At 40.5% G+C, this 24,439-nt stretch overlaps 1 protein-coding gene and 1 long non-coding RNA gene across 2 annotated transcripts in view; one reads left to right on the top strand and one right to left on the bottom strand.

The window, feature by feature from the left end:
* LOC311596868 overlaps positions 1–22,510 on the bottom strand; it is a 39,042-nt gene extending 16,532 nt beyond the window's left edge. The window contains exons 1-2 of the long non-coding RNA XR_014779012.1: positions 19,307–22,510; positions 3,525–3,658 (exon numbers count right to left, since the gene is read on the bottom strand). This is a non-coding gene — a long non-coding RNA (uncharacterized lncRNA). The remainder of the gene's footprint in view (positions 1–3,524; positions 3,659–19,306) is intronic.
* Positions 5,586–19,271, top strand: METTL21C (methyltransferase 21C, AARS1 lysine). Its single transcript, XM_084779438.1, has 5 exons — positions 5,586–5,591; positions 8,400–8,481; positions 11,567–11,718; positions 14,781–14,898; positions 15,351–19,271. Exons 2-5 carry the CDS (start codon positions 8,409–8,411, stop codon positions 15,743–15,745), a joined length of 738 nt encoding a protein of 245 aa, XP_084635564.1. The 5' UTR covers positions 5,586–5,591; positions 8,400–8,408; the 3' UTR covers positions 15,746–19,271.
* Positions 22,511–24,439: the final 1,929 nt, after the last annotated feature.

Here is a 24,439-nt window from a genome sequence, read left to right on the forward strand (position 1 = left end):
TCACAGCTAAAGGGCACAGATGTTGGCAGAGAACTCATGGAGGTAGAAGCGTGAGATGGCTGGTAACACTGCATCTGTGGCCAGGAAACAAACAGGTATGAATTCAGAGGATCAGTCCATGCACAGGCACCATCCACACTGGGATCACGGTATGGATACTTTTCCCTCATTTAACTCAACCTTGAACCTTCCTTCAGAGGTTTATCTCCTGGGCGATTCTAAATCATAGCAAGGTGACAGTCAAGATTAACCACCACAGCAGACATGCCTCTCCACATACTGTCTCTGATGCAAGACATCTAAGCCCTCTGGTTCCATTGGTTGAGCAAGTTGGAAACATGCAGAATTATGCTTCTGGCATAGCCATCTTCAACCTCTGGGAGGTTAATTTTGATCTACATTTTATGAAGATCCTCAAAAGTGATTTCTGATTGCCTGTAGCAATAAGCAACTGAAAATATATCCTTATACTGAATTACCTTTTTATTTCTCTCCCTATTCCTGAACACCACTTCTAACTAAAATTTAAGAGGACCTCAGTTTAGGGCAGTGAAGTAAGGAAAAACACCCAATATGCAACCATCCAGATATTATAACAATTAGCATTTTGATTATCATGGGGTTACACCACAAATAATTTATATAACTGTAGGCTTTCTTCTTCTTTTTCTTCTTCTTCTTTTTCTTCTTCTTCTTCTTCTTCTTCTTCTTCTTCTTCTTCTTCTTCTTCTTCTTCTTCTTCTTCTTATATTATTATTATTTCAGACTACTCATCCCTTTCTTTCTAATTCATCAGTCAGTTCCCATTAATATCCCAAGTTATGCCTTTGCTTTTTTTCTTGTCACAGTGATAAGACCATACACACAGCTACAAACACATGAATCATAATTCAGGTTACCCTGTAATCATACGTGCTAATAATGACTGTGGTCATGTATTGCTATAATTTCTTGTCTTGAGTGTATAGGATGGTGGAGAAATTCTCTGAGGCAGCCCTGGCAAGGACGTGTCTATGAGGCAGCTCAGATTGATTGAAAGGTTCCATCATCTCTGTATCCAGGCTTATGCTTTTTCTAGGGCCAAGAAGAAAAACCAGAGAACGGCCCAGAGGTATTTCATTTCAGAACATTTTGAAGTAGATATCTTAAAGGAAATTATGTCTCTGATAGAAGGGGATAGGGCTTTAGAGACTGGTTTATCTGAGGTTGCAAAGTGAGAGTATAGGAGACAAAGCTTCCAAAAGACAGAGGCTTTCTCAGTTCCTTTTAAAGCCAGGATTGGTGCTTAAATAATTTAGCACATCTTCCAAGCTATGACAATGTAATCTCATAGAACTGCCTCTCAAACTAAGTTTATACTAGAAGGGGGAAAGAATGGAAGGCATGTCACATCATGGAACATTCCAGAATAGTTCCACCAGGTAAACACATTCTTTCCTAATAGAAATCTGTTGGGGAAAAATTATCTTTCTGAACAGTGGTCAAGAGCCATGGCTAAAATCAGAGCCTAGTCAGTTACAATTAAGTCTTACAAAAGCCCATGCTTCAAAGCCATGGGTGGCATCATAGAAACAAAGATGTTGCTGGAGGTGTTTGTACCCAGCAGAGTCTTGAGTAACCTGTTCTCAAAGCTCACGAAAAATGGCTTTAGTAGAAAACCAGTGTGTTTTCTTGTGAACTGGAGAGTAGATACATGTAGTTATTTCTATTTTAAAATTTTTTGATAACAGGTCTAACAGAAAAACAACTGGAACTTAATATGTTTCTTCCATAGTCTCACAATAAAGGAAGAGCTGTGCACAGAATGCTAAATCTATTTGGCACTACATGTGCTTGGTTCAGGCTATGTCAGAAACCTGCCATTTATTGAAGTGTAAGACTGAGGAAATATTGCTGTAAAACTCACTCTAATTTCGAAATTTTTAAATATTAAAATACTTTATTATATATACACAATTTGTGTGTGTGTGTGTATGTGTGTGCATGCTCATATGCATGCATGAGCATATGTGTGTGCATGTCACAGCACGTGTGTGGAAGTCATAGGATAACTCTGAGGACTGTGTTCTCCCCTACTATGGGTTTCGGAGATCAGACAGAGGGTGTCAGCATCCTTCAGGATGTACTTCTTCATGCTGAGCCATGTTGATGGTCCTTGACAAATTTTCCATGTCAGAATTTCTCATTCAAACCTCTTTCCCAAGCATTGCATTCTTCTTGTAGTTAATTCTCAGGCTCACAATTGAGCCCCAGGATATTTTTTTGGCTATTATGATAACATGAAGCCTGGTGATTTACACACAACTGAAGTTGACAGTTTTATTAATACAACTTTTTTTTTTAACCAGTAAAAGTCTGCTTTAAGAACAGGAGTGACCCATGCTCATGGATCAGAAGAATTAATTTTGTGAAAATAGCCACCCTACCAAAAACAATCTACAGATTAAAAGCAACATCAGTTAAAATCTCAATGCTATTCTTCACAGAAATGGAAAAAAATAATCTTAAAACTTATATGAAAATAAAAAAGCCTCTGGGTAGCTAAAACATTCTCGAGCAAAGACTGTACTTTCTCTAGATTTGATAAGACTACCTCAACAAAAGGCAACTGCATACAGAAGCTGCTGAAACTGTGGTCTATGGAGGCCAGGCTCCATGACTCCTAACCTGGTAGCAGAAATCAGAAATTGGTCCACGTGTTAAACGGTTAGTTTTACCACACCAATAAACTCACTCTCAGTACTGTTTTCTGGATTAGTTGTAGTTCATTCACATGGTATTAATTTTTCACCTTCTTTGCTCGTTACATTTCCCAAGTAAAACGATTCCCTTTGAATCTCTGTCTCTGTGCTTGCTTCATGGAGAATCCAGACTCAGTAATATCAGGGCTTCTGGATACTTGGAGGATATAGCTCACAACTGTTCCTGTGCTAACTGCTCTCTGAACGCTAGCCAACTCATCTCTATTTTATACACGAGGACACTGAGGAGAAATGGAGGTCAGATACTTATCCAAGGTTAGTATCTAGGATTCCACTCTAGTCTACCTGCATGGCAACTCTGATGCACTGTCTGTGAGGAGCTTTTTTATTTTGGCACTGTCGACATTTGAGGCCAGAATATTGTTGTGTTTCCCTGTGCCACATCCTGGATTCCAGCACTAGATGCTAATAGCACCCTTGTTCACTGATGTGACAACCAAATATGCTTCTATAAGTTATTCAATGTTCTCTGTGGAAGGAGACGATGGATTCCTATGAGCACCAGAGGTGACAGAGCTAGGATTGTACAGGAAAAAAATCCCCCCCCCCCAGAAAAACAAACAGTGAAGATGATAGGTTTGTGCTGAGGGATATCAAGTGACAGTGCCTATGGGCCCTGTCTAAGCCTGCCAGCCTTCAGTGTCTTCTCACTCTATATCTGGCCCATTTGCCATTTTAGGGCTTCCCAGGAACAGCTGTTCTGAGCAGTGCTTGTTAGAAAGTTCTTTCCTATTGAGCCCAAAGCCAACTCTGGAACCTTACCTCATCAATGCACCCTGAAGAGTCCTAATCCTTCATGGGCTGGCACTTGAAACAGTGTGTGTCCCTGTCATTTCCCTGAGATCTGGGTGGACCCCTGGAACACCAAGATTCAAGCTCAAAAACAGCAACTACACCTGCAAGGAGATCAGTGGATAATTCTTAGTTAGAGAATTCAAACCTGTAGGCTCCTTTTCAAGCCTCTAAGCAAGACTGCCTGGGATTTAGAGCGTCTACAGATTTTTGACATAGTTCCCAATGGTCCTTTGTTTAGGAACCTCTGATCTATGTCATTTGAGTCCAGGAAACAGAATTGTGATTTACTTCTTAAAGCAGCTACAGAAGCTTTAGAAAAGATTGTTACACACAAACCCTGAAATAATACACACATGCCTATCCAGCCTTTTTCCCACTATAGCTTTAAAAAAAAAGATAAAATAAACAAGTAAACAAAGACCACACTCTTTTTATGTATTTTTTAAAAGTAAAGACTATATTACAAAAATAAAATACTAGCTAGGTTGATGATCTTTTCTTGATAGTGGAATTAAGTATACTTAATTTTCCTTTTCAGTCCCTTTTTTCATGTTGAAGCTTTTAGAATGAATATGTCTTATGATTTATGTCATATATGCTGCAGTCATTTTTAGAACTGGCAAGCTAGGCAAGTGCTCTACCACTGAGCAATACCTCCAACCCTTTATTTTTATTTTGAAATAAAATGTCCTAAATTGCTCAGGCTGTGCTCCAACTTTTCTCTTCCCTGCAACCAGATTACAGATGTGTGATACCATGTAATCCATTTCCCAAAGTTTCCTATATCTTTTAAACCAAATTGTGATGATCATGTTGATTCTGTTTTCATAGAGATGAAGGAAACCAGTAGAAGTAAGTGTTAGAAACAAAGGTGTAGTCAGAAAACTGGGCGCACTGGGAGAAAGAGAACTTCCAAATGACAGAGTTGGGAAAATATGCTTTGCCCCTTAAGGCACAAGAAAAACAGACACAGTATGCATGCAACTCCAGCAACCCAGGTAAGGATCCTGAGTTCAGAGAATGTGACAAAATACACTAACAATGATGATGGCAGAATAATGACTAAGGTTGGACAGAAGAGTAAATGTTTTTTTTCTATGCACTCAAGTCACTGTTGACTCTGGATATTTCATTAAGTCCCATCTGCCTGAACCTTTACTTTTCATGACCTGGATTCTATTTTAATAGTTACTGAGCTTCCTCCCTAAGAAGGGATTTCCTTCAGTCCATAGCTTTTTTTTTAGGAGGAGTCTTTCTAAAGTTCTGTTCCCTCTGCCCCCACTTCAAACACCCTGCATACAGGCTTCTTATGAGTAGATTTCTTTCTTCCTAGAAAAACACTTTGTTTGTTTTTTTCTGGGTAGTGGTTCATGTTGTTCTCGGCTGCTAGCCTTAGCATCCTGGGTAGGCGTGCCTCTTGAACAGTAAAGAGTGTTTGTGCAGGCCTATGTGAAACCCCAACCACCCAAGCTATACTTATTTTAATTAAATTTCCTTTAGGTTAGCTACAAAATACTGGGTTTCTTTATGTCATTTTCATAATGTGTCACACTTGGTTGCCATTCATTCCCTCCCCCACGTCCTTCCATTTCTAGAATAACTGAAAGAGAAGTCTCCATTTCTCCTTGCCCTCAGCCACAGGGCACTACAGAGCTAAAGAGCTAGTCTCTGTTTAGACATTATGGATCTTTGGAGGACATTCCACTTCATGTTGCCAGGGTTCAATGTGTGCTGAACAGAGAGAGATAGAAATAGAGAGACAAAGATAGAGAGGGATAAAGAGGCAGAGATAGAGATGAGAAAGAGAGAGAGAGAGAGAGAGAGAGAGAGAGAGAGAGAGAGAGAGAGAGAGAGAGAGAGAGAGAGAGAGATCTAGTAATGTGTCTGTGAATCCTCTGGGTAATGCTACCATAAATAACTCAAACTTCTACTGGTTGGCTTTTGGTCAGGAAGAGCTCATCATTTCAAGTGCAGACCTATATAAAAAACACTGGGGAGTGAAGGCCACACAAACTACGATCTCTGCTCCATAAGGTAAAGGCATGTTTAAACTGATAGTTTGAAAAGGTTTTGAGGGTTTTGAAGGCAATAACTAGGAGTTGCTTTAAGAAAGATCAAATTCTTTAATAGTAAATACTAACATATGTTAAACTAATATTAGATTCTAAGTAGATAATAGTAGATAATACACAGCTGTCTTTTGGGAAAATAAGTTTTTCATATCAACAATAGTGGCGGGAAGGGTCATTTATTTTCTCAAGAACTCTTACCTGGTCCTTATCTGAAACATGTTCTCCCTCTCTTGTATGTGAAATAAAGAAATGTCTTAGATTACATCTGTGGCATCCCACAGTGACAGACAGACACTTTGTTACAGTGTTATACAGCATGCTTATTCCACAGCTTCCTAGAAGTGGTTATATACTATGTCCACCTCATAGCCCTGGAAGCAGTCATTTTGTATGTCCACTCTATTACCCTGGAGGTGGTACCAGCAGAGGGAACAGCATGTATAAGAGGCTTTGATGGCCGGGTGTGGTGGCACATGCCTTTAATCCTAGCACTCGGGAGACAGAGGCAGGTGGATCACTGTGAGTTTGAGGCCAGCCTGGTCTACAAAGAGAGTCCAGGACAGGCAAAGCTACATAGAGAGACCCCCTGTCTTGAAAAACCAAAAAAAAAAAAAAAAAAAAAAAAAAAAGGCTTTGATGAATTAATGCTGTCAGTCTTCCAACCTTATGTGTATGTGTGTGTGTGTGTGGGGGGGGGGGTGGTGTCACAATTAGCTGCATTGTCAAAGCAGATTGTTTCCAACAGGGCCAAGATTCTAACACAGGCTTCTCACTACATCAACAGCAGTTTTGAACCTCACAGTAATCAGTCCGCTACTTTTAAAAGTGGAAACATTAACTTTCTGAAGTTACTGAATAGCGGAAAAATTAATAACTAAGACAAGGAAGTGTCTGCAAAGAGAAAGATGCTCCTGTGAGGCATGTGGGCGAAACACTCTTGGCTAGCTTGTTAAACTGGAGTTTTGAGGTAATTACTTGATTTGGAGCTTGAACTGATGCAAATGCCACACCACTCTCACTCACTTCAGTCTTGTTTCTTAGACACTCTCTCTTCACCAGACCACACCACAGTCACAATCCCATTTGATATCTTTTTGCATAGAGACTCCAGAGTCACACTGCCTCTGGTATTCACTGTTCATTCACAGGCCCAATTGCTTGGATGTAAGCAAGTTCAGCAGCACTGATTTTACAAGGCTGGCATGCCTGGTCACCACCTTCAGTACCTGATATAGCAGGATGTGGGCAGATCTTGAAAACAGCAGTAAGCTCGGGATAGTCAATGCAGATGAGAAAACCACAGAACCTTGTTAGAAAGATTAAATATGTCATGTACTGTGTGTATTAATATATACTAAGCACTGGGAATCATTGAAGGAAGCCATTGTGGAATAGGCACCTCCTGGTATAGTGTGACTTGCTGCTGCATGTCCACTCAGACTCCTGGTTCTGTTCTGTCACTGTCTTAAGCAGGTTTTATTGCTGCAACAAAACACCATAACCAAAAAGCAAGTTGTGGAAGAAAGGGTTTATTTGGCCTATACTTCTAGATCACAATCCATCACTGAAGGAAGTCAGAACAGGAACTTAAGCAGGGCTGGGACCTGGGGGCAGGACCTGATGCAGAGGCCATGGAGGATGCTGCTTACTGGCTTGCTTCCCATCGCTTGCTCAGCCTCCTTTTTGATAGAAGCCAGGACCACCAGCCCAGGGATGGTACCAGCCACCATGGGCTGGGCCCTTCCAAATTGAACACTAATTGAGGAAATGCCTTAGAGCTGGATCTCATGGAGGCTTTTTCCCAACTCAGTCTTCTTCCTCTATGATGACTCTAACGTGTGTCAATTGACACAAAACTAGACAGCACACTGATCAATTATCTGTGATTCTCTTGCCTGAGTCCCCTCTTAACTCTGCACTGAACCCAGGCTTGATGCATGAAGCCAAGTGGTCTACCACTCAGCTACAACTCTTTTTACTTTGAGACAGGGCCTCTTCCATTGCCAAGCCTGGCCTTGGGTTTGTGATTCTTTTGCCTCAGCCTCCCAGGTAGGTGGAATAGCAATGGAGGTATTGTGATTTTGAAGACAATGAATGGATAAACACTTCTAGTGCTGGCCCTGTCTCTGTTTTATCTCACTAACCTCCAAATGGCACTGTCTGCTTGTACATTCAGCAAACACCAAGTTAGTGCCCTGGATCCCACAGTTCTAGCAGGCTGTGGCTTTTGTGCCTATCAGTGGTTCCTTACAATTCTCTTGCTGCAAATCAGTCTTCCTATATGTGAGGGAGGGGATTAAGGAGATGCCAGGTACTGAAAATGGGAAGCCTGATTACTCTACAAGAGGACAGTGCTTTCCACTGTGTTCCAGCATAGCTTCAGAGTCTGATCCAAGCTGGGTTCCGTTAAACCACAATCCACAAGTGTCCCCCAGTGGCAGCCAATGTTGGACAGGTTTTCTTCACTGAAATTATCTTCCAAAAGCTATTTGAAACAATTAAAACTCCAGAACTTAATGATGAGCTTTAAGGTACTGGCTCATGAAAAGGAACAGCAGCATTTGCTTCTAGGTGCACCTGTTCTGGTTTGCATTTCTTCTTAAGCTCAGGGACTGCATATCACTCTGCAAACACAGCCCCTCTGGCAGCTGCCTTACCCTGAGGAACCAACCTGACAAGCAGAGGTTCTTTTTAACTCAGCAGATGATAAGGTGATAGGCAGTTCCTTCTGGAATCTTGCAAGGCTGGGTTTGAAGTGTCTTTTCCACAGGCTCTGACTATGGACCAGTGTCTCCACACAGCACAGCACCCGAGGACTCCACAGGAGGATGGTTTTTCAGGACCTTCAGTAGGTAAGCCCTTATAGCATTTTCCAGCCATAGATTTTGTGTTTCTTTTAAACCCTAGATTTTATTTTATTTTTACTATAATAGAGAATAGCAGAAAAATGTCTTTATACAACCAATGACCTTATAGTTTTCATTATCACTTCCCCAATGTTTTGCCATGTATGCAGGTCTGAAAGTGCTGTATGTGTGAAACAAGAACTTTAAAAACTCTTTTAAAAAGTGGTTTAATTAATTTTTTTATTATTTTAAAAACTTTTTCAAAAGAAATTTAGATGGTTTTACTTCTTGCCCAGAAGCATTCCTGTCATTTTTCTCTAGCAGATCTTCATCAGGGTTATTTTCTTCTTAGAGCAATGTGGAAGTTTAGAATTACATCGGGGCATGGATCAGTTCTGAGAGCCATTTAAAACGATAAGAATGTTTCACTTCTGCTAAAGAGGCTGTTTTCCTAAAACATAACTGTTTTAAAAATTATGTTTACTGTAGCTATAATGAAAATATTTAAAGCTTAATACAGATATTTTTCTTTTTATAGACCTTCAGAGGGTCTTGCATGAAACAATTTATACGCTCATGTATAAAACTTTGTTACATTTTATGTAATGTATTATTTTATTGTGCATGAGTGCACGTGCATGTCCTGGCACACCTATGGAAGGCAGAAGAAAACTTGCTGGAGTTGGTTCTCTTCTTCTACTATGTGGGTTCAGGAATCAGTAAGGCAGGCCCTCAAGCTTGGAAGCATGCACCTTTAACTACTGGGCTATCTCATGTACCCTTATGTAAATTTTTGTTTTTAGTACATTTTTATTATGTGTGCAAGTATGTGCATGCCACAGTATGTGTGCAGAAGTCAGAGAAAAATTTGTGGCATTCAAATTTGAAAGTAATGTTGATTGACTGAAGCAATGCACAGTGATGCACATCAGTATTCCCAGTACATGAGAGGCTGAGACAGAGGAATCAAGAGTTCAAGACCAATATATGTCTTAAAATAAGTAAATAAATAACAGTAAGCAATAATATTGATAGGGATAAAATAACTATCAACTTAAAACTTGTTTACTTATCTATGAAGTGATGAGCTATTGAACATCAGCCCACCAACTTAACTGTAGTATGGAGAGAAAACTAAGTTGCCACAATGGTGGTCCTTAAGAGACAGGCATGTGCACTGGGTGTGACAAGGATAGAGGAAAGCTGACAGGAATCCCTGATGGCCTGGGGTGATGGAGACAGCCTGTAGCCTGTTCTGGCTATGAATTTCATGAATTTTGGGTCGGGTTACTTAGCCACAAGTAACATTTGATTATATTAAAGACAAAGGTTAACTACAACTACTCAAATCTCAAGCTGAAGAGATGGTTCAGTGGTTAAGTGCACTGGTTACTCTTCCAGAGGACCCAGGTTTGGTTTCCAGGACCCACATGTAGCTTACAATCTGATTCCTTCTTGTGGCCTCTGCAGAAACTGCACCATATAGTGCACCCACATAGTACACAGACATACCTGCATACATGCAGGTAAAATATTCATACACACGAAATAATCAATTTTAAAAACTACTAAAATCTTACCTTTAGTCATCTAACATATCTCACTTTGACAGATTACTTCCATCTGCTGTTGTTAGAACAAACACCACCCACGGTGGGTATATTTATGCAGGGTCCTTCTAAAGCCTTGTGGATCAGTGTCTCTTCCTCTCTGTAGGGACTGGGAATGAAACATTCCACATTGTGTTCCTTGGATTTCTATCTGTCTGAAGAAGATTCAGCACTAGCTCACAGCCCCATTGTAGTAGTCTAGGACTTCATTCATAAAGGTAGGGCTGATTTGTCAGGTCACTGAGAAAGCTTGTGGGTCTGTGCCCTGCAGCTCTATAGCAGAGAGATTGGGACAAGGACTGTGGCTCTTGAGCAGGCTCCTGCAAGTTCAGTGAATCTCTTTTGTCTCAGTACAAAAGGTTCTCCTTTGAGTGGTGTAAATTCAAACCGCCTGTTTGTTAACAACCATGATACCATTAGAGGAACTATGGGTTTCCCCTAGGCAAATTTATAAATGACTCAGTCACCCTTAATGTGCGCAGAATCTGTTCCTAATATGTGCCACACTGACACCTTCATAAAATACAACAAACTTCTAGGAAACAAAAATGAACAAACATGGACACACAGAGCCTCAGTTTATTTTTAAAAATTCTATGCAACAGTCAACATCACCTGAAGTCACTGTCAGGCCTGCCCTGAAGGAAGCTCCTACTGAGTAGGGTTCTTGCCAAACTCATCTTTCTCTTTCACCCTGAGTGGCTGCTGCTCTAAAAGACATCAAATGTTCACATCCTAGGGCAGAAATGTATACATGCCCCTTCTGCTCTAACTCAGTGTACCTGTTGTTGGTGCCACTTTAATCCTTAGCCAACAATGACTGGTAGCTCAGCATCTTCATCATCCTTCCTGACATTCTGTCTCACTGCTCTTCTTTAACACTGGGAAACCTGTGATGATTTGTGACTGCATGATACCAGCCCCGTCAGGTACTCTCTTCCTCATTTTATGACATTTGAGAACTGCTATCATGGTTCATGGAACTAACGGAGTATTTAAAGCAGTTGTAATTTAATATCTGGAGTTCAGTTAACAGCTTCCCCAGGCTTGGAGAGCTGGCTCAACTGTGGGTAACTTAGGCCTTTTGAGGGGGTAGTTGTGGATTTAAGAGAACATATTCCTGCCAACATGTGGGAACATCACCTTATTCTAAGACCTAAAAATAGCTGCATGCATGTTTATCTAGTTCCACCATATACAGACAGCTCATCCAGGTCACTTTGTAGACAACCAGCTTTTTCTTGGTGAAAAGACAGTGGGGATGGGTCTTCCCCTCGTCAGTCCTCTCCTAAGGAAAGACTAGGAGCAGCCTTTGCCATTTTGCCATAATATAAAGTACCACATGTGAATTCCATGCTCTTATCACCCTATGTAATTCAGTTTTGCGTTCTACTGATGGTGGCTTTCCCTTGTTAGAGAAACAGTTTCAGTTTCATCTATTTTCATCTTATTGAAGCCTAATTGATTTTTCTGCTCCATAGAGTCTGACAAGATAGAGTCATCTCTTTGTAGCATCGAGAAGTTTGTTCCTACAGATTATTCCAGCTACACACAAGAGCACTATTGGTTTGCAGGCAAGAAGATCATCATCCAAGAATCTATCGAGAACTATGGCACGGTGGTGTGGCCAGGGGTGAGAACTGCTACATTTATTTGTGGTCTGGCTTTCTGGAGATAAAATGTTTTGTACATCTGTGTTGCCTAGGACAACTGTTCATCTGCTTTCTTACCTCTGTGCTTTTCTAATTGATGAGTAACCAACTGGCTCCCCAGGACTTTGGGCTCTTCAGACATAGAGCATTTCTGTCAGCAGCTCTGGCTTAGAAGCAAAATCCTCTTCTCCCATTCCTGGACCTTCCTCCTCTTGCTCCCTGCCCATCCTTTCCCTTCCTTCTTCTCATCATGATAAATAAGTGCTCCATTACTGAGTTACACACACCCATAGCCCTAAACAATACTTACTGAAATATTTCCAAGTGATATAAGTAGAATACACTGGAAATGGGATGTAAAACTGATACAACTATTACATAACAAAGTTAAAAATGTGTTGTTTAGAATTTGCAATAGGCACTTTTGGGTTCCCCTTATTCTCAGCCATTTATTAATTTCATTCTTCTTTCACATGGTAAATGGAAGGCCCTTCAGAGCAAACATTCAGGAGTCATTTCTCTACCTCTAGTTTGCTGTGCTAGTAAGGATCGTTCATACTGTGTGATCACAGTCATTTGTTCATTTTTCTTTAGTTTCTATATTTAAAACGTGAACTAATGGTAACAACTAGTTGCTGACATAATCGTGAAGATTAATGAGGCACTACACTTAGGCCAACATTAGCTGTAGTGCAATATTATTTCTACTTCATAGCAGAGAATACCAGAGTTCAGCAAGGTTTATAGGCTTGGTAAACCTTAACTCTTGGGTGTGCTGGGGGCCAGGAGTAACACATTTTCCAATGCAAGGCTGTCCAGAAGATTAGAAAGGGTCCAGAGGAAAATTCACAGACTTTTAGGAGTTATGCTGAGATCTTATTCAAATGTAGATTTTGACTGATAACTGGCTAATGGAGGTGACTATTCATTAAAAATTGTCTAATGACACATATACATGGTAAAGAGAATTTAAGCCATGATAGTGGATCTGTGCCACACTGAGCAGTCATGAATAGGGTGACACGGGACTCTCTAGGTGGTCCTGAGGATTGGCAGTAAGTGGGAGAAAGGAGCTATGGTTTCAAGTAATTCAAACATTGGTATGATTTCCTTTCAGTAAAAGTCTTTTCCCTAACCAGAAGTTTGGAAACACTGAACCTCCCTGCTTTCTCTTCCTATTATATCAGACAAACAGGTAACCTCAGTGATATTAAGACATTAGGGAAAAAAGGCCTCAGCCTGTGGTGTACCAAATTAGCCTCTCTTGGCATCTATTTCAGATAGCTGCACAAAGTGAATGTAAGTGGGAAAATGGTACTTCCTGTGTGGTTTCTGGTGCAGCTGTCCAGCAGGGTGTTCTCAGAGGAAGGCTGGTCTCAGTCATCTTCACAAGATTTCTCAGAGTATATTCTCTGGGCCACTCTGGGTGTTACTCAATATTGAAGGTCCACATAAGAACTTTCTCCTTGCCAACCAAAACCTCCTTCCTCACCTTGGTGCTCTGTGACATCTGGTACTCTCACCTGGCAGGCCACTTGCATCTTTCCTCAGCTGGCTCTTCTCTTCCTGCATCAGGAAGGCACTACTGATGTTCAAGTGGCCTCTATTTGGCTGAGTCCCACCTGTACACCTTGTCTATGCTACATAAACAGTAATTTCTAACTGGTTCACATGTCGTAGCATTGCCACTAGAGTACCTTGGCAGCATAGATAACTGCCATTACCCTTGCAGGTATCTATTCAACAGGAACATAGGATGCAGTGGGGATAAGGCAATTCACCCTATGACTTACAATGGTAAGAGCAGGAGTTCAGGAATTTCCTGGCCATTAACTTCTTGCCTAGCTGAAATCAAAAGTGGACTGCAAACTACAGAGATCAACTGCTTTTCTTCTCCATGTCTACACTACAATAACTCTGGCCTGTGTATATATGGGTTTATTACTCTCTTGCTAATACTTATCTTAGCTTTCCCAGACCATTGCTAATATTTCATTATTCTTCCCCCTCTCCCCCCCTCTCTCCTCTTTCTCTCTGTCTACACACACACACACACACACACACACACACACACACACACACACACACACACACACAGAGTTTGATTTGGCAACACAGTCCTGGCTGTCATGGGGCTCACTATATCTCTATCTCTATATCTATATATATCTCAGGTTGGTCTTGAATTCACTGGATCCTCCTGCCTCTGCTTCCCAAGTGCTGAGAACAAAGGTGTGTACCACCATGCCCAGCTGACATAAACAACGTTTTTATGAATCAATGAGGTATTATATCTCATTAGCGGAAGTGAAAACAAAGAATGAACAAAAGATGAAGAGGGTATTTGACATCATTCACAAAAACTTATTTGCTCACTCATTTATAGTCCAAACTGGCATTATCAGACCTGATCTAGATGTGCAGACCTAGACCTACAGAGGTTAAGGATCTACATCTTTAACAAGCTACTTTGAACACTTTGAGAAGTACTATTCTGACAGTGTTTGTGAATCGAGAGGCAGGAAGGGAGAGGGAGAGGAAGTGGGGGAGAACCACTTACATTGGCCAGTTGTCCAATGTTAAGATCTAATTAGTCTGAACTTTTATACAAGAGCTGAGAGAACGCTGTTAAAATTTATATAACTTACATGAAGTACTTAGAGAACCAACATGACAAAGCTGGCAGGAATTGCTATTTTTCAGAGCACATACCTAATTTATTGTAAGAGTGCAACCACTTCTCCAGTTCCTTAGGTAGAATTATAACACTCATGGCAGACACAGGTATGACATTAAGTTTCTCTTTTGTTCTTTTTAAACCAGGGAGGAGACAAAATCATATAGTAACTCAGGCTTGCTCAAGTTCTTTAGTGCTGTGCTTATAGGTCTGAGCTACTGTATCTGGCTATTTTGGTTCTTACAGAACACTAAGCTAAAAATATTTAGTGTTATGCTTTAATGCTCAGCCACGAGCACACAACAGTCTACTGCTTATTTCTAATAATCCAATTCCAAAGATAAAATTGCTGTTAATTTCTTTTAGGCTACAGCTTTGTGCCAATATTTGGAAGACCATACAGAGGAATTAAATCTTCAAGATGCTAAGATACTTGAAATTGGTGCTGGACCGGGCCTTGTTTCCATTGTGTCCAGTCTTTTAGGTTTGTTTTTTCTTGTTTTCATTTCAAATTCTGTGACAATTCTGATTTCTTACTACTGACAGAGTGTGGCTTGGCCGCAATTTCACTGAATCACCTCCAAATGTTTTTTAACAGGCATCATTAGTTATTCAGAGATGATAGTCTTGGAGAAGTTAGTCAACTGCTTTAATTTACGTAGTTTTCATGCAAAGAAGTTCAGAGCCCAAAGGTATAAAACTGATTCCTTTCGGCATTCATGCTTATGTTGGAGTACTACTGACACCAAACATGGTGCCAAACATCTTAGCACAGGTGAGTACAGGAGGAAACTGTCTACTTTGAATTATATCAGTTTGCTCAGCCTATAGCAACAGTAAAAAGGTCAGGCATGCAGATGTTCCTTGTCTTTTAGCAAAGGAAATTACCATTGCTTATAAGTCTCCAGGCAGCATTACCATTTCTTTTTCTCTTAGGAGCCCAAGTCACAGCAACAGATCTGCCTGATGTTCTAGGAAATCTTCAATACAATCTTTTAAAAAACACACTGGAATGCACAGCTCATCTACCTGAAGTGAAAGAACTGGTATGGGGGGAAGACCTGGACCACAAATTCCCTAAGTCAACCTTTTATTATGATTATGTTCTAGCCTCTGATGTTGTCTACCATCACTACTTCCTGGATAAACTGCTTGCTACAATGGTGTACCTTTCCCAGCCAGGCACTGTGGTCCTTTGGGCAAACAAATTCAGATTCAGCACTGATTATGAATTTTTAGATAAATTCAAGCAAGTTTTTGATACCACTCTCTTGGCTGAACATTCAGAGTCATCAGTCAAACTTTTTAAAGGGATACTAAGATGGGGCTGAAACGTAAAGAGCCTTTCAAAGTATCAGTGTCTTGTGAGATATTAGAAGATAACATTATTCTATACTGGTACAGCTAGAATAAGTGCAACTTAATATACAACTTTCTAAGATTAGATAAGATTATGTGGTCAGTATAAGTATCTACAGAGTGTAACACAGAAACATGAAAGCAGCCTTGCTGACTTCCCAAGTCTTAGCTAAGTGCTTAGTACATTTTACAAAGTTAATGAACAAGTTGGTTTCTCCTTGTATCTGCTATAGCGCCTGGATAATACACTTTGGTCATAATTAGTGACAATGACCATGACATGGCCTCATGGTGTATCACAGGGCAGATATGAAATAGATATGCACCTCCTGATTACAGGTATGTGCCACAGTGGTTGGTTTACTGTAGCTAGAACATTTACATGGTCTGTAGCAGGTAAAGGATAACACTGACCAATGGTGGGGAACATGGAAACTGCTGGAATGAGAAAATAGATGTCTTAAGAACCTCTCTTGAGGTCTTGGTAAGATGGCGTGGCAGAGCACTTGCTATGCAATCATGGGAACTGGAGTTCAGATCTCAACATTCATTTAACAAGTTGGTGTTCAGCAAACAACTCTTTACAGCTCTGAGGGATCTGATGGCCTCTTCTGAACTATGAGCACCACAGGTACACACATACATATGCATACTCCGACACATGTATCTTAATAAAAATCTCTAGAGAATTTACAAACACTTTACCTCAATTACATGTGACAAATTTCCATTAGATTTCTACATTACCTGTCCAATCTACGCACCCCCCCCGAAACTTCTGATTAAAATTCATGGAATTACTTGCTCTCATAAAGCATCATTAAAAAAAAAATAAGGGGAGGCCATTCAGTATGTGCACATAAGTGTGAACATCTGAACTCAATCCCTCAGAACCCATATAAAAAGCTGGGGACAGCAGCACACTCCTGAAATCCTAGTGCTGGGAAGGTAGATCCAGGAGGATCTTTGGTACTTGCTGGATAGCTAGTCCTATTCTAATTGGTGAGCTTTAAGCTCAGAGATTCTATCTCAAAAAGTAAGGAAGACAGTGATTAAGGAAGACACCCAGTGTTGACCTCTAACTTTTATACATATGTCCATATACATGAACATGTACGCTAACCCCATACAATATCACAATTATAGAGCTAAGTTTTTCTTGTGAAATAGAGAAAACAAAACTCTGACTATCATTAATTCATGTATGTATACGATATGTATGTATATGTATACACATGCAGATTTTTAGCTTCTCTGAAACTAAATACATGCAAACCTTAAATACAAATAAAAAAATACAATATTAATGTCTGATGTGATGGTGTTGGGTCAGGATCAGCTATATACTACTTCTGTAGTACATATACTACCTAGTTTTTGTTTTGTTTGCTTGGTTGTTTTTTCTTGCAAAACTAGACTATGGCTGGATCTTGCCTGCAACCTGTAGGGCATGCTGCCAGACCATGGACTTGTAGGCCATCTACAGTAGGACGTTTGGGATCTGTAATAGTTTAGCAAAGAAGGCAAATGTCAGAATGCAAAGCTCAACCTTCCTTATTTATTCTAGACACAGATCTCAGGAAATACAAGAGTCCACTTACAATAGCAGTGCCAAATTTTTAGGTAAATCTATTAACTGCTCTGCTAGAATCCTACTCAACTTTTACAACATTAATCAGAAGAATTAAAGACAACAAGCAAATGGAATGGCAAAGCAAGTACCTACACTGGAAGGCATTTCAAAGATTAATTTTATACAAATTTTATCTCAAGAGATAAAGTGAAGTCACTGTCAAATTCCCAACATTAGCTCTTGTGAGATGAATTTTTTTCTGTAGATTCTAGCTACACTAAATGAAAAGGCATAGAAGTGTCAGGATAATCCTTATGAATCTGGTGGGAAGGTTTGCTTTATAAAGCTTAACAAATAAAGTCCTATTCCTAGTCAAGAAGCTACTTATAACTAATATCTACTGAGAGAAGGAAACTCACTTTTCTTGAATGGAATTACACTGGGTATAACACCCCAGGGTGGGCTTCATGGTCAGTAGTTAAACAACACAAGACTCCATGCTCCATGGCTGACTTTGTTTTTGGGCTCCCCCCCGCTGTGTGTGTGTGTGTGTGTGTGTGTGTGTGTGTGTGTGTGTGTGTGTGTAAGTAAGTAAAGAGAAAGAAAGAACATTTAGTTGGATAAGTAGGTAGAATCTGCAAGTTCAGGGAAGCGAAAGAAGATGATCAAAATACATGATATGAAATTCTAAAGGAATAAAAACCTTAAAAAAAAAGTAAGGACTGGGGAGATAGCTCAGTGGTTAAGAGAACTTGTTGTTCCAATAGAGGATTGATATTTGTTTGGTTACTAGAAATCACATGGTGGTTCCCAACTGTAGTTGCAGTTCCAGAGGATTCAACATCCACCTCCAGTCTCTGTGGGCACCAGGCACACCCATGGTGTAATACATATATGCAGGAAAACACTCATACATGAAAGATTCTAAAAATCTTAAAGGAAAGAAAGAGTCCTGGGTTCAATTCCCCAGGAACCCATAAACACCCACTCCATTATGTATCCTCTTCTTTCACGAAATAAAAACAAGTAATTTTTGTCAACACAGTAGCTGTACTTTCCTTATTTTGAGCAAAAGAAGGCATTTTGTAATATTCTTCTTTGGGATACAGAAATTATATGATCAAGCCTCACAGAAGAAACAGGACAGGGTGTTTTTGATAACTGCACTATGTGTGGCAAGCACAGGGTATCTGAGAACTCTACAGTATAGTTTTATTTGCCATTGCTTCCCTGTAGAGTATGGGTGGAAAAAGCCAAATCTAGCAGTCACTGGTTTCTCAGTGTGAATTTCAGTAACTTGTGGGAAAGATTAAGTTTTGTCACAGGTAGAAGTAATCTTGGCGAGCTTTATCCTTGGGGCAACCCATGAATACCTTGTGACAGACTGAGTGGAGTCATACTGGACAAGGAATTTAGGAAACAGACTTGGGAACCCCACCTGGGCTATTGTTTTTTTAATTGACCCTTAACCGGAGAAGGAGACTGCCCTTCTCATGTGACTCAGGCAGGTGGGGAGGGGAGAACAACAGGTTCACCCCGGGGCTTGAGCGCCTGTGGAGCAGCGACCAGGCCTGACCAGCTTGCGGGCCAGAGAGACACCTAAGGACCCGTCCTGTGGAACAGATGGTGGTGGGGGCAATGGAACAGAATAAAGCTCAGAAGCACACTTGCACAGTCAACCAGTTCTGATGAAGGTGTTATGGTCATTGAATAGAAAAGGAGTGAACCACTGATGTAAGAATAAACACCCTGCACACACCCACATAACACATCTGGAGTATGGGTTAATTTTATGGCTAAACAAATAGCAACATATACTGAAATATAAGTGCTAATAGCTATAAAAATTATAAAATACAAGGTAAAAATCTTTGTAACTATGATTAAATAAAGATGTATTAAAAATGCTATTTAAAGTACAACTTATAAACTTGAAAAACTATTCTGTGGTGGTACACACCTTTAATATTAGCACTTAGGAAGCAGAGGTAGGGGAATCTCCAGTTGGCCTGATTGCTCTACATGGTGAGTCCCAGGCCGGTCAGGATTACATCGTAAGACTCTGCCTAAAATAAAATAAAATAAAATAAAAAATCATGCACTGAACCATACCAATTTAAAAAATCTTGGACTTTTAAAATGTACTAGAAAATTTACAAAATTCACACCTGTATGATATAGTACTTTATGTATCAATATATATAAAGAACTAAAATAACGCAATTAAAAAATCAATTAAAATTTGGAATAGCCTTCACCAAAGAAGTGACACATGTCTAATAAGCACATTATTTATTGTGGTAAAGCATATTAAAATCACAAAGAGATAAGACAACTACTACCTAGCTTTAAAAGTAACATTACTAAATATTGAGAAGAATGAAAAACAAAGCATCATTACAACAACAACAACAACAAAACCCATGACTCACATTTGCCAGTATGACATTTAAATGAGTATAGCCATATTGGCAAACAGTTTGAGAGTTTCTTACATTATAAAAAAAAAGTCATTAAATAGCAATTTTGTTCTAAAATATTTACCCTGAAGTAAATGTAATACCCACCAGTGGGTAAGTAGATAAACTGAATGAAGTACATTTATATGTTAGGGTTAACAGTGTACTACTCAGCATTGAAGCACACCACAGGGCCAGCCCATAGTGTGCATTAAACTCAAGAATACTGCACTAAGGAGGACTGAAGAGATTTTGAAATTTGTCATTCCACTTCAAGAACACTGGTAGAAAACTCAAAAGGGTAGTGATAAGCAGGCCATGGCTTGTTTAGGGACAAGGTAGCAATGAAAATTGACTATAAATGGGCGAATGATTTGTTTTAACAATAGGTTGTGTTAGAGGCTAAGGACATGGCTCAGGCAGTACACAAGCTTGCCTCCAAGCCTGATGACCTTCATTCACTCTCCAGAATCTACAGGTGGATGAGAATCAGCTCCCAAAAGATGTCCTTTGGCCTATGTGTTTGCGCTTGCACAAAAATAAAAGTAATAAATGGGACCTCATGAGGCAGGAGACACTGTCAACAGAACAAAGCAGTAGCCTACAGACTGGGAAAAGATCTTCATCAATCCTACATCTGACAAAGGTCTAATATACAGAATATAAAGAACCCAAGAAATTAGACACCACCAAACTAAATAACCCAATTGAGAAATGGGGCTCAAAACTAAACAGAGAATTCTCAACAGAGGAATATCAAATGGCTGAGAAACACATAAATGGTATATACTCACTTATATCGAGACACTAGTCCAAGATGTACGTCCCCATGAAAAACTGTACCTACCAGGAAAGTGGGTAAGAGGGGAGGACATCCTATTGAGACTTTAGGTGTGAGAAGCCTGGGAGAATGAGGAAATAGAAGGATCTAGCGGGTCCTGGAAAACTACAGGCGAGTCTGGGCCCTGGGGTCCTCCGCAAACTATGGCAACAGCCAAGGAAAATATAGGCAGTAAAGCTCGAACCTCTACCCAGACTAGCTGATGGACAGGACATTCTCCACTGTTGAGTGGAGAAGGAGATCTGACTTTCACACAAACTCTCGTGCCCCATATTTGACCATGTCCCTTGGATGGGGACGCCTGGTGGCACTCAGAGGAAGGATAATAGGTCATCAAGGAGAGACTTGATACCCTATGAGCATATACAGGGGGAGGAGGTCCCCCTCAGACACAAACATAGGAGAGGGGAGTAGGGGGGAAGTGGGAGGAAGGGAGAAATGGGAGGATACAAGGGATGGGCTAACAACTGAGATGTAATATGAATAAATTAATAAAAAAAAGAAATGCTCAACATCAGAGAAATGCAAATCAAAACGACTCTGAGATTCCATCTTACATCCATCAGAATGGCTAAGATCAAAAACTCAAGTGATACCACATGCTGGCGAGGATGTGGAGAAAGGGGAACACTCCTTCATTGTTGGTAGGAATGCAAACTTGTACAGCCACTTTGGAAATCTATCTGGCGTTTTATTAGAAAACTGGGAATAGGGCTTCCTCAAGACCCAGCTATTCCACTCCTTGGAATATACCCAGAAAATGCTCCTCCACACAACAAGGACATATGTTCCACCATGTTCATAGCAGCCTCATTCATAATAGCCAGAACCTGGAAACAACCTAAATGTCCCTCAGTTGAAGAATGGATAAAGAAACTGTGGCACATTTACACTATGGAATACTACTCAGCTATTAAAAACAAGAAAATCCTGAAATTTGTGGACAAATAGATGGAACTAGAAATGATCATACTGAATGAGTTAACACTGAAGCAGAAAGACTCAAATGGTACATACTCACTTATAATGGACACTAGCCCAAAAGGCATGTCCCATTAAACTCTTCACTTACCAGGAGATTGGGATAGAAGTGAGGACATCCCCCTGGGACTCTAGGTGAGAGAAATTTAGGAAATGGGGAAATAGAAGGATGCAGAGGGTCCTAGAAACCTACAAGAAGAACACCGTGATGGGTAGATTGAGGTCCAGGGGGGGGTCTGTTCAAACCATTACACTAACCAAGCATAATACAAGCAGTAAACATCAGACCCCTACTCTGATCTACCCAGTAGACAGGGCATTCTTCACAGTAATGTGGAGAGCGGGGACTGACTCTGACATGAACTCTGATGCTCCATATTTGACCATCTCCCCTTGGTGGGGAGGCCTGGTGGCACTCAAAGAAAGAATAAGCAGGCTACCAGGATGAGACTTGATAGCCTATGACCATTTAGTGGGGCAAGAGAAATAGGGTGAAAGAGGGAGGGAGGGAGGAACGGGAGGATACAAGTGATGGGATAACAATTGAGTTGTAATCTGAATAAATTTTTAAAAAGTTAAAACAATTCTCTGGGAGCCTGCCCTCTAAACATGTTTTTGGACTTACAAATGTATCTTATTTTTATTTCCAGGGTAGACTCAAATTCCATGCTATTCTGTAAATGGAAAGAACTATTTTTAGAAAGGCTGGAAGCCGGGCGTGGTGGCGCACGCCTTTAATCCCAGCACTCGGGAGGCAGAGGCGGGTGGATCACTGTGAGTTCGAGGCCAGCCTGGTCTATCTACAAAGTGAGTCCAGGACAGCCAAGGCTACAGAGAGACCCCGTCTCGAAAAACAAAACAAAAAACAAACAAACAAAAAAAAACAAAAAACAAAACAAAACAAAAAAAAAGAAAAAAGAAAGGCTGGATTGACTATAGTTAGAGTAAGTAGACAAACTACTGATTGGTGTCTAGTACACAGTGTATCATAGAGCTACCATAGCTTAACCATGACACCGGACAAAGAGCAGCCCCACAGGATTTCAACTCACTGAAAATCTTTTTCCTTTAAAGCTCCACTCACTTTCCTATTAAGAAAATTACAGGAAGATCTTTTCTTCAGCAAGTTCAGTTTGTCTCAAAATATGAGATGTAATGTGTATGAACACTTTAAAAATACTCCTTGTCTTCCTCTTGTTCCCTCTCTCTCTTCCTCCCTCCGTCCCTCCTTCTCTGTCTCCAGGGTTTCTCTGTATAGTCTTGGCTGTCCTGGAAGTTGCTCCATAGACCAGGCTAGCCTCCAACTCACAGAGATCTGCCTGCCTCTGCCTCAGTGCCGGAATTAAAGGCATGTGCCACCTCTATGGGGGCTCTAAAATACATTTTTAAAATAACAGCAATAAAAATGTAGTGTGATATACTCTGGTGCCTCACCTTTGACCATGTCCCCTGGAGTGGGAGACCTGGTGGCACTCAGAGGAAGGACAGCAGGTTACCAAGAAGAGACTTGATACCCTATGAACATATACAGGGGGAGGTAATCCCCCTCAGGAACAGTCATAGGGGAGGGGAATAAGGGGAAAATGGGAGGGAGGGAAGAATGGGAGGATACAAGGGATGGGATAACCATTGAGATGTAACAAGAATAAATTAATAAAAGAGAAAAAATGAAAAAAAATGTAGTGTGAGAAATTCACTGTCTCGACATGGCATTTCTCATATCTCAACAGACACCCCCCACCAAAGTCTGTCTCTCTCTCTCTCTCTCTCTCTCTCTCTTTGGCAGTCCATTTCTACCTACTGTACCTTCTGATGACACGGACTGGAATCAGCTAGGGAAAGCCTAGGCTAGATCAGTTGCTAGAAGCTCAGTTTTGAAACAGCTAGCTCACAGAATCACTGCCAGCATGTGCTATGTATTAACTTGTAAAACTCACGAAACCTCAAAGAATTATATAGGTTCTTTATATCCTGTGCAATCTGCCTCCTGAGCGCATTTGGTGTGCATGGCTGGGAATGCACATAAACTGCACTCCCTACAGGACTGTCATTACGTGATTAATTGTGTGGATAACTGAATATGGATTACTGAATAAACCATACAGTTTCTAGTTACTCAAGCTCTTCTCATAGAAGTAGGGGTTCTAGATAAAATTAAGCCAGCCCAGTGAGCAGCCAGGACTTTGTAAGAGCAAAACTCCCATCATGGCCTTATTGGTGGAGGGCCAGGAGTGCAACCGGAAATTCTGTCAGGGAGAATGCTGCCACCAACCCTCCCTCATAGAGCAGGCACTCATGTCTTCCTTTCTTTGGTATGTTCAAACTCAAATCTAGCTTATTTATTACTTTCTTATTCTTCAAAAATAAATTCGTTCCAGAGGTTTTGGGGATGTTCCTCACCCACTTCTCTGCATACAGACTTCCTACATCCTACAAGCAGAGGTTGAAGACTCAGGTATTTTCAAGTCCTGGCTTACTGAAAGAGCAGAGAAGAAACCATGGTACAAAAGCTGCAATTAACTCAGATAAGCAGTTTCTCAATGTGAGTAGCACACTGAATGACTTTCTCATGGGACACAGTGATCAACTGAAAGGCTTTTGAGTGCCTGCAGGACGATTAGGCAGCAAGGGCAGGTAGGTGTTCAGTTGTTCAGCCTCTGGCAAACTCACTAGAGTAATGGGCATCAAAATGGAGGCTAGAGTCTTGTGAGTCTAAAGACAGGCTGGCCTAGTTACAGGTAAAGAATATGTAATTCTTGGATGCAGGTAACAGTATTAAGGAATAGGAAATCCCACAATGACAAACTGCTTT

Source organism: Acomys minous, assembly GCF_964271855.1.
Source record: "Acomys minous genome assembly, chromosome: 4".
NCBI classification, from domain to species: Eukaryota; Metazoa; Chordata; class Mammalia; order Rodentia; family Muridae; genus Acomys; species Acomys minous.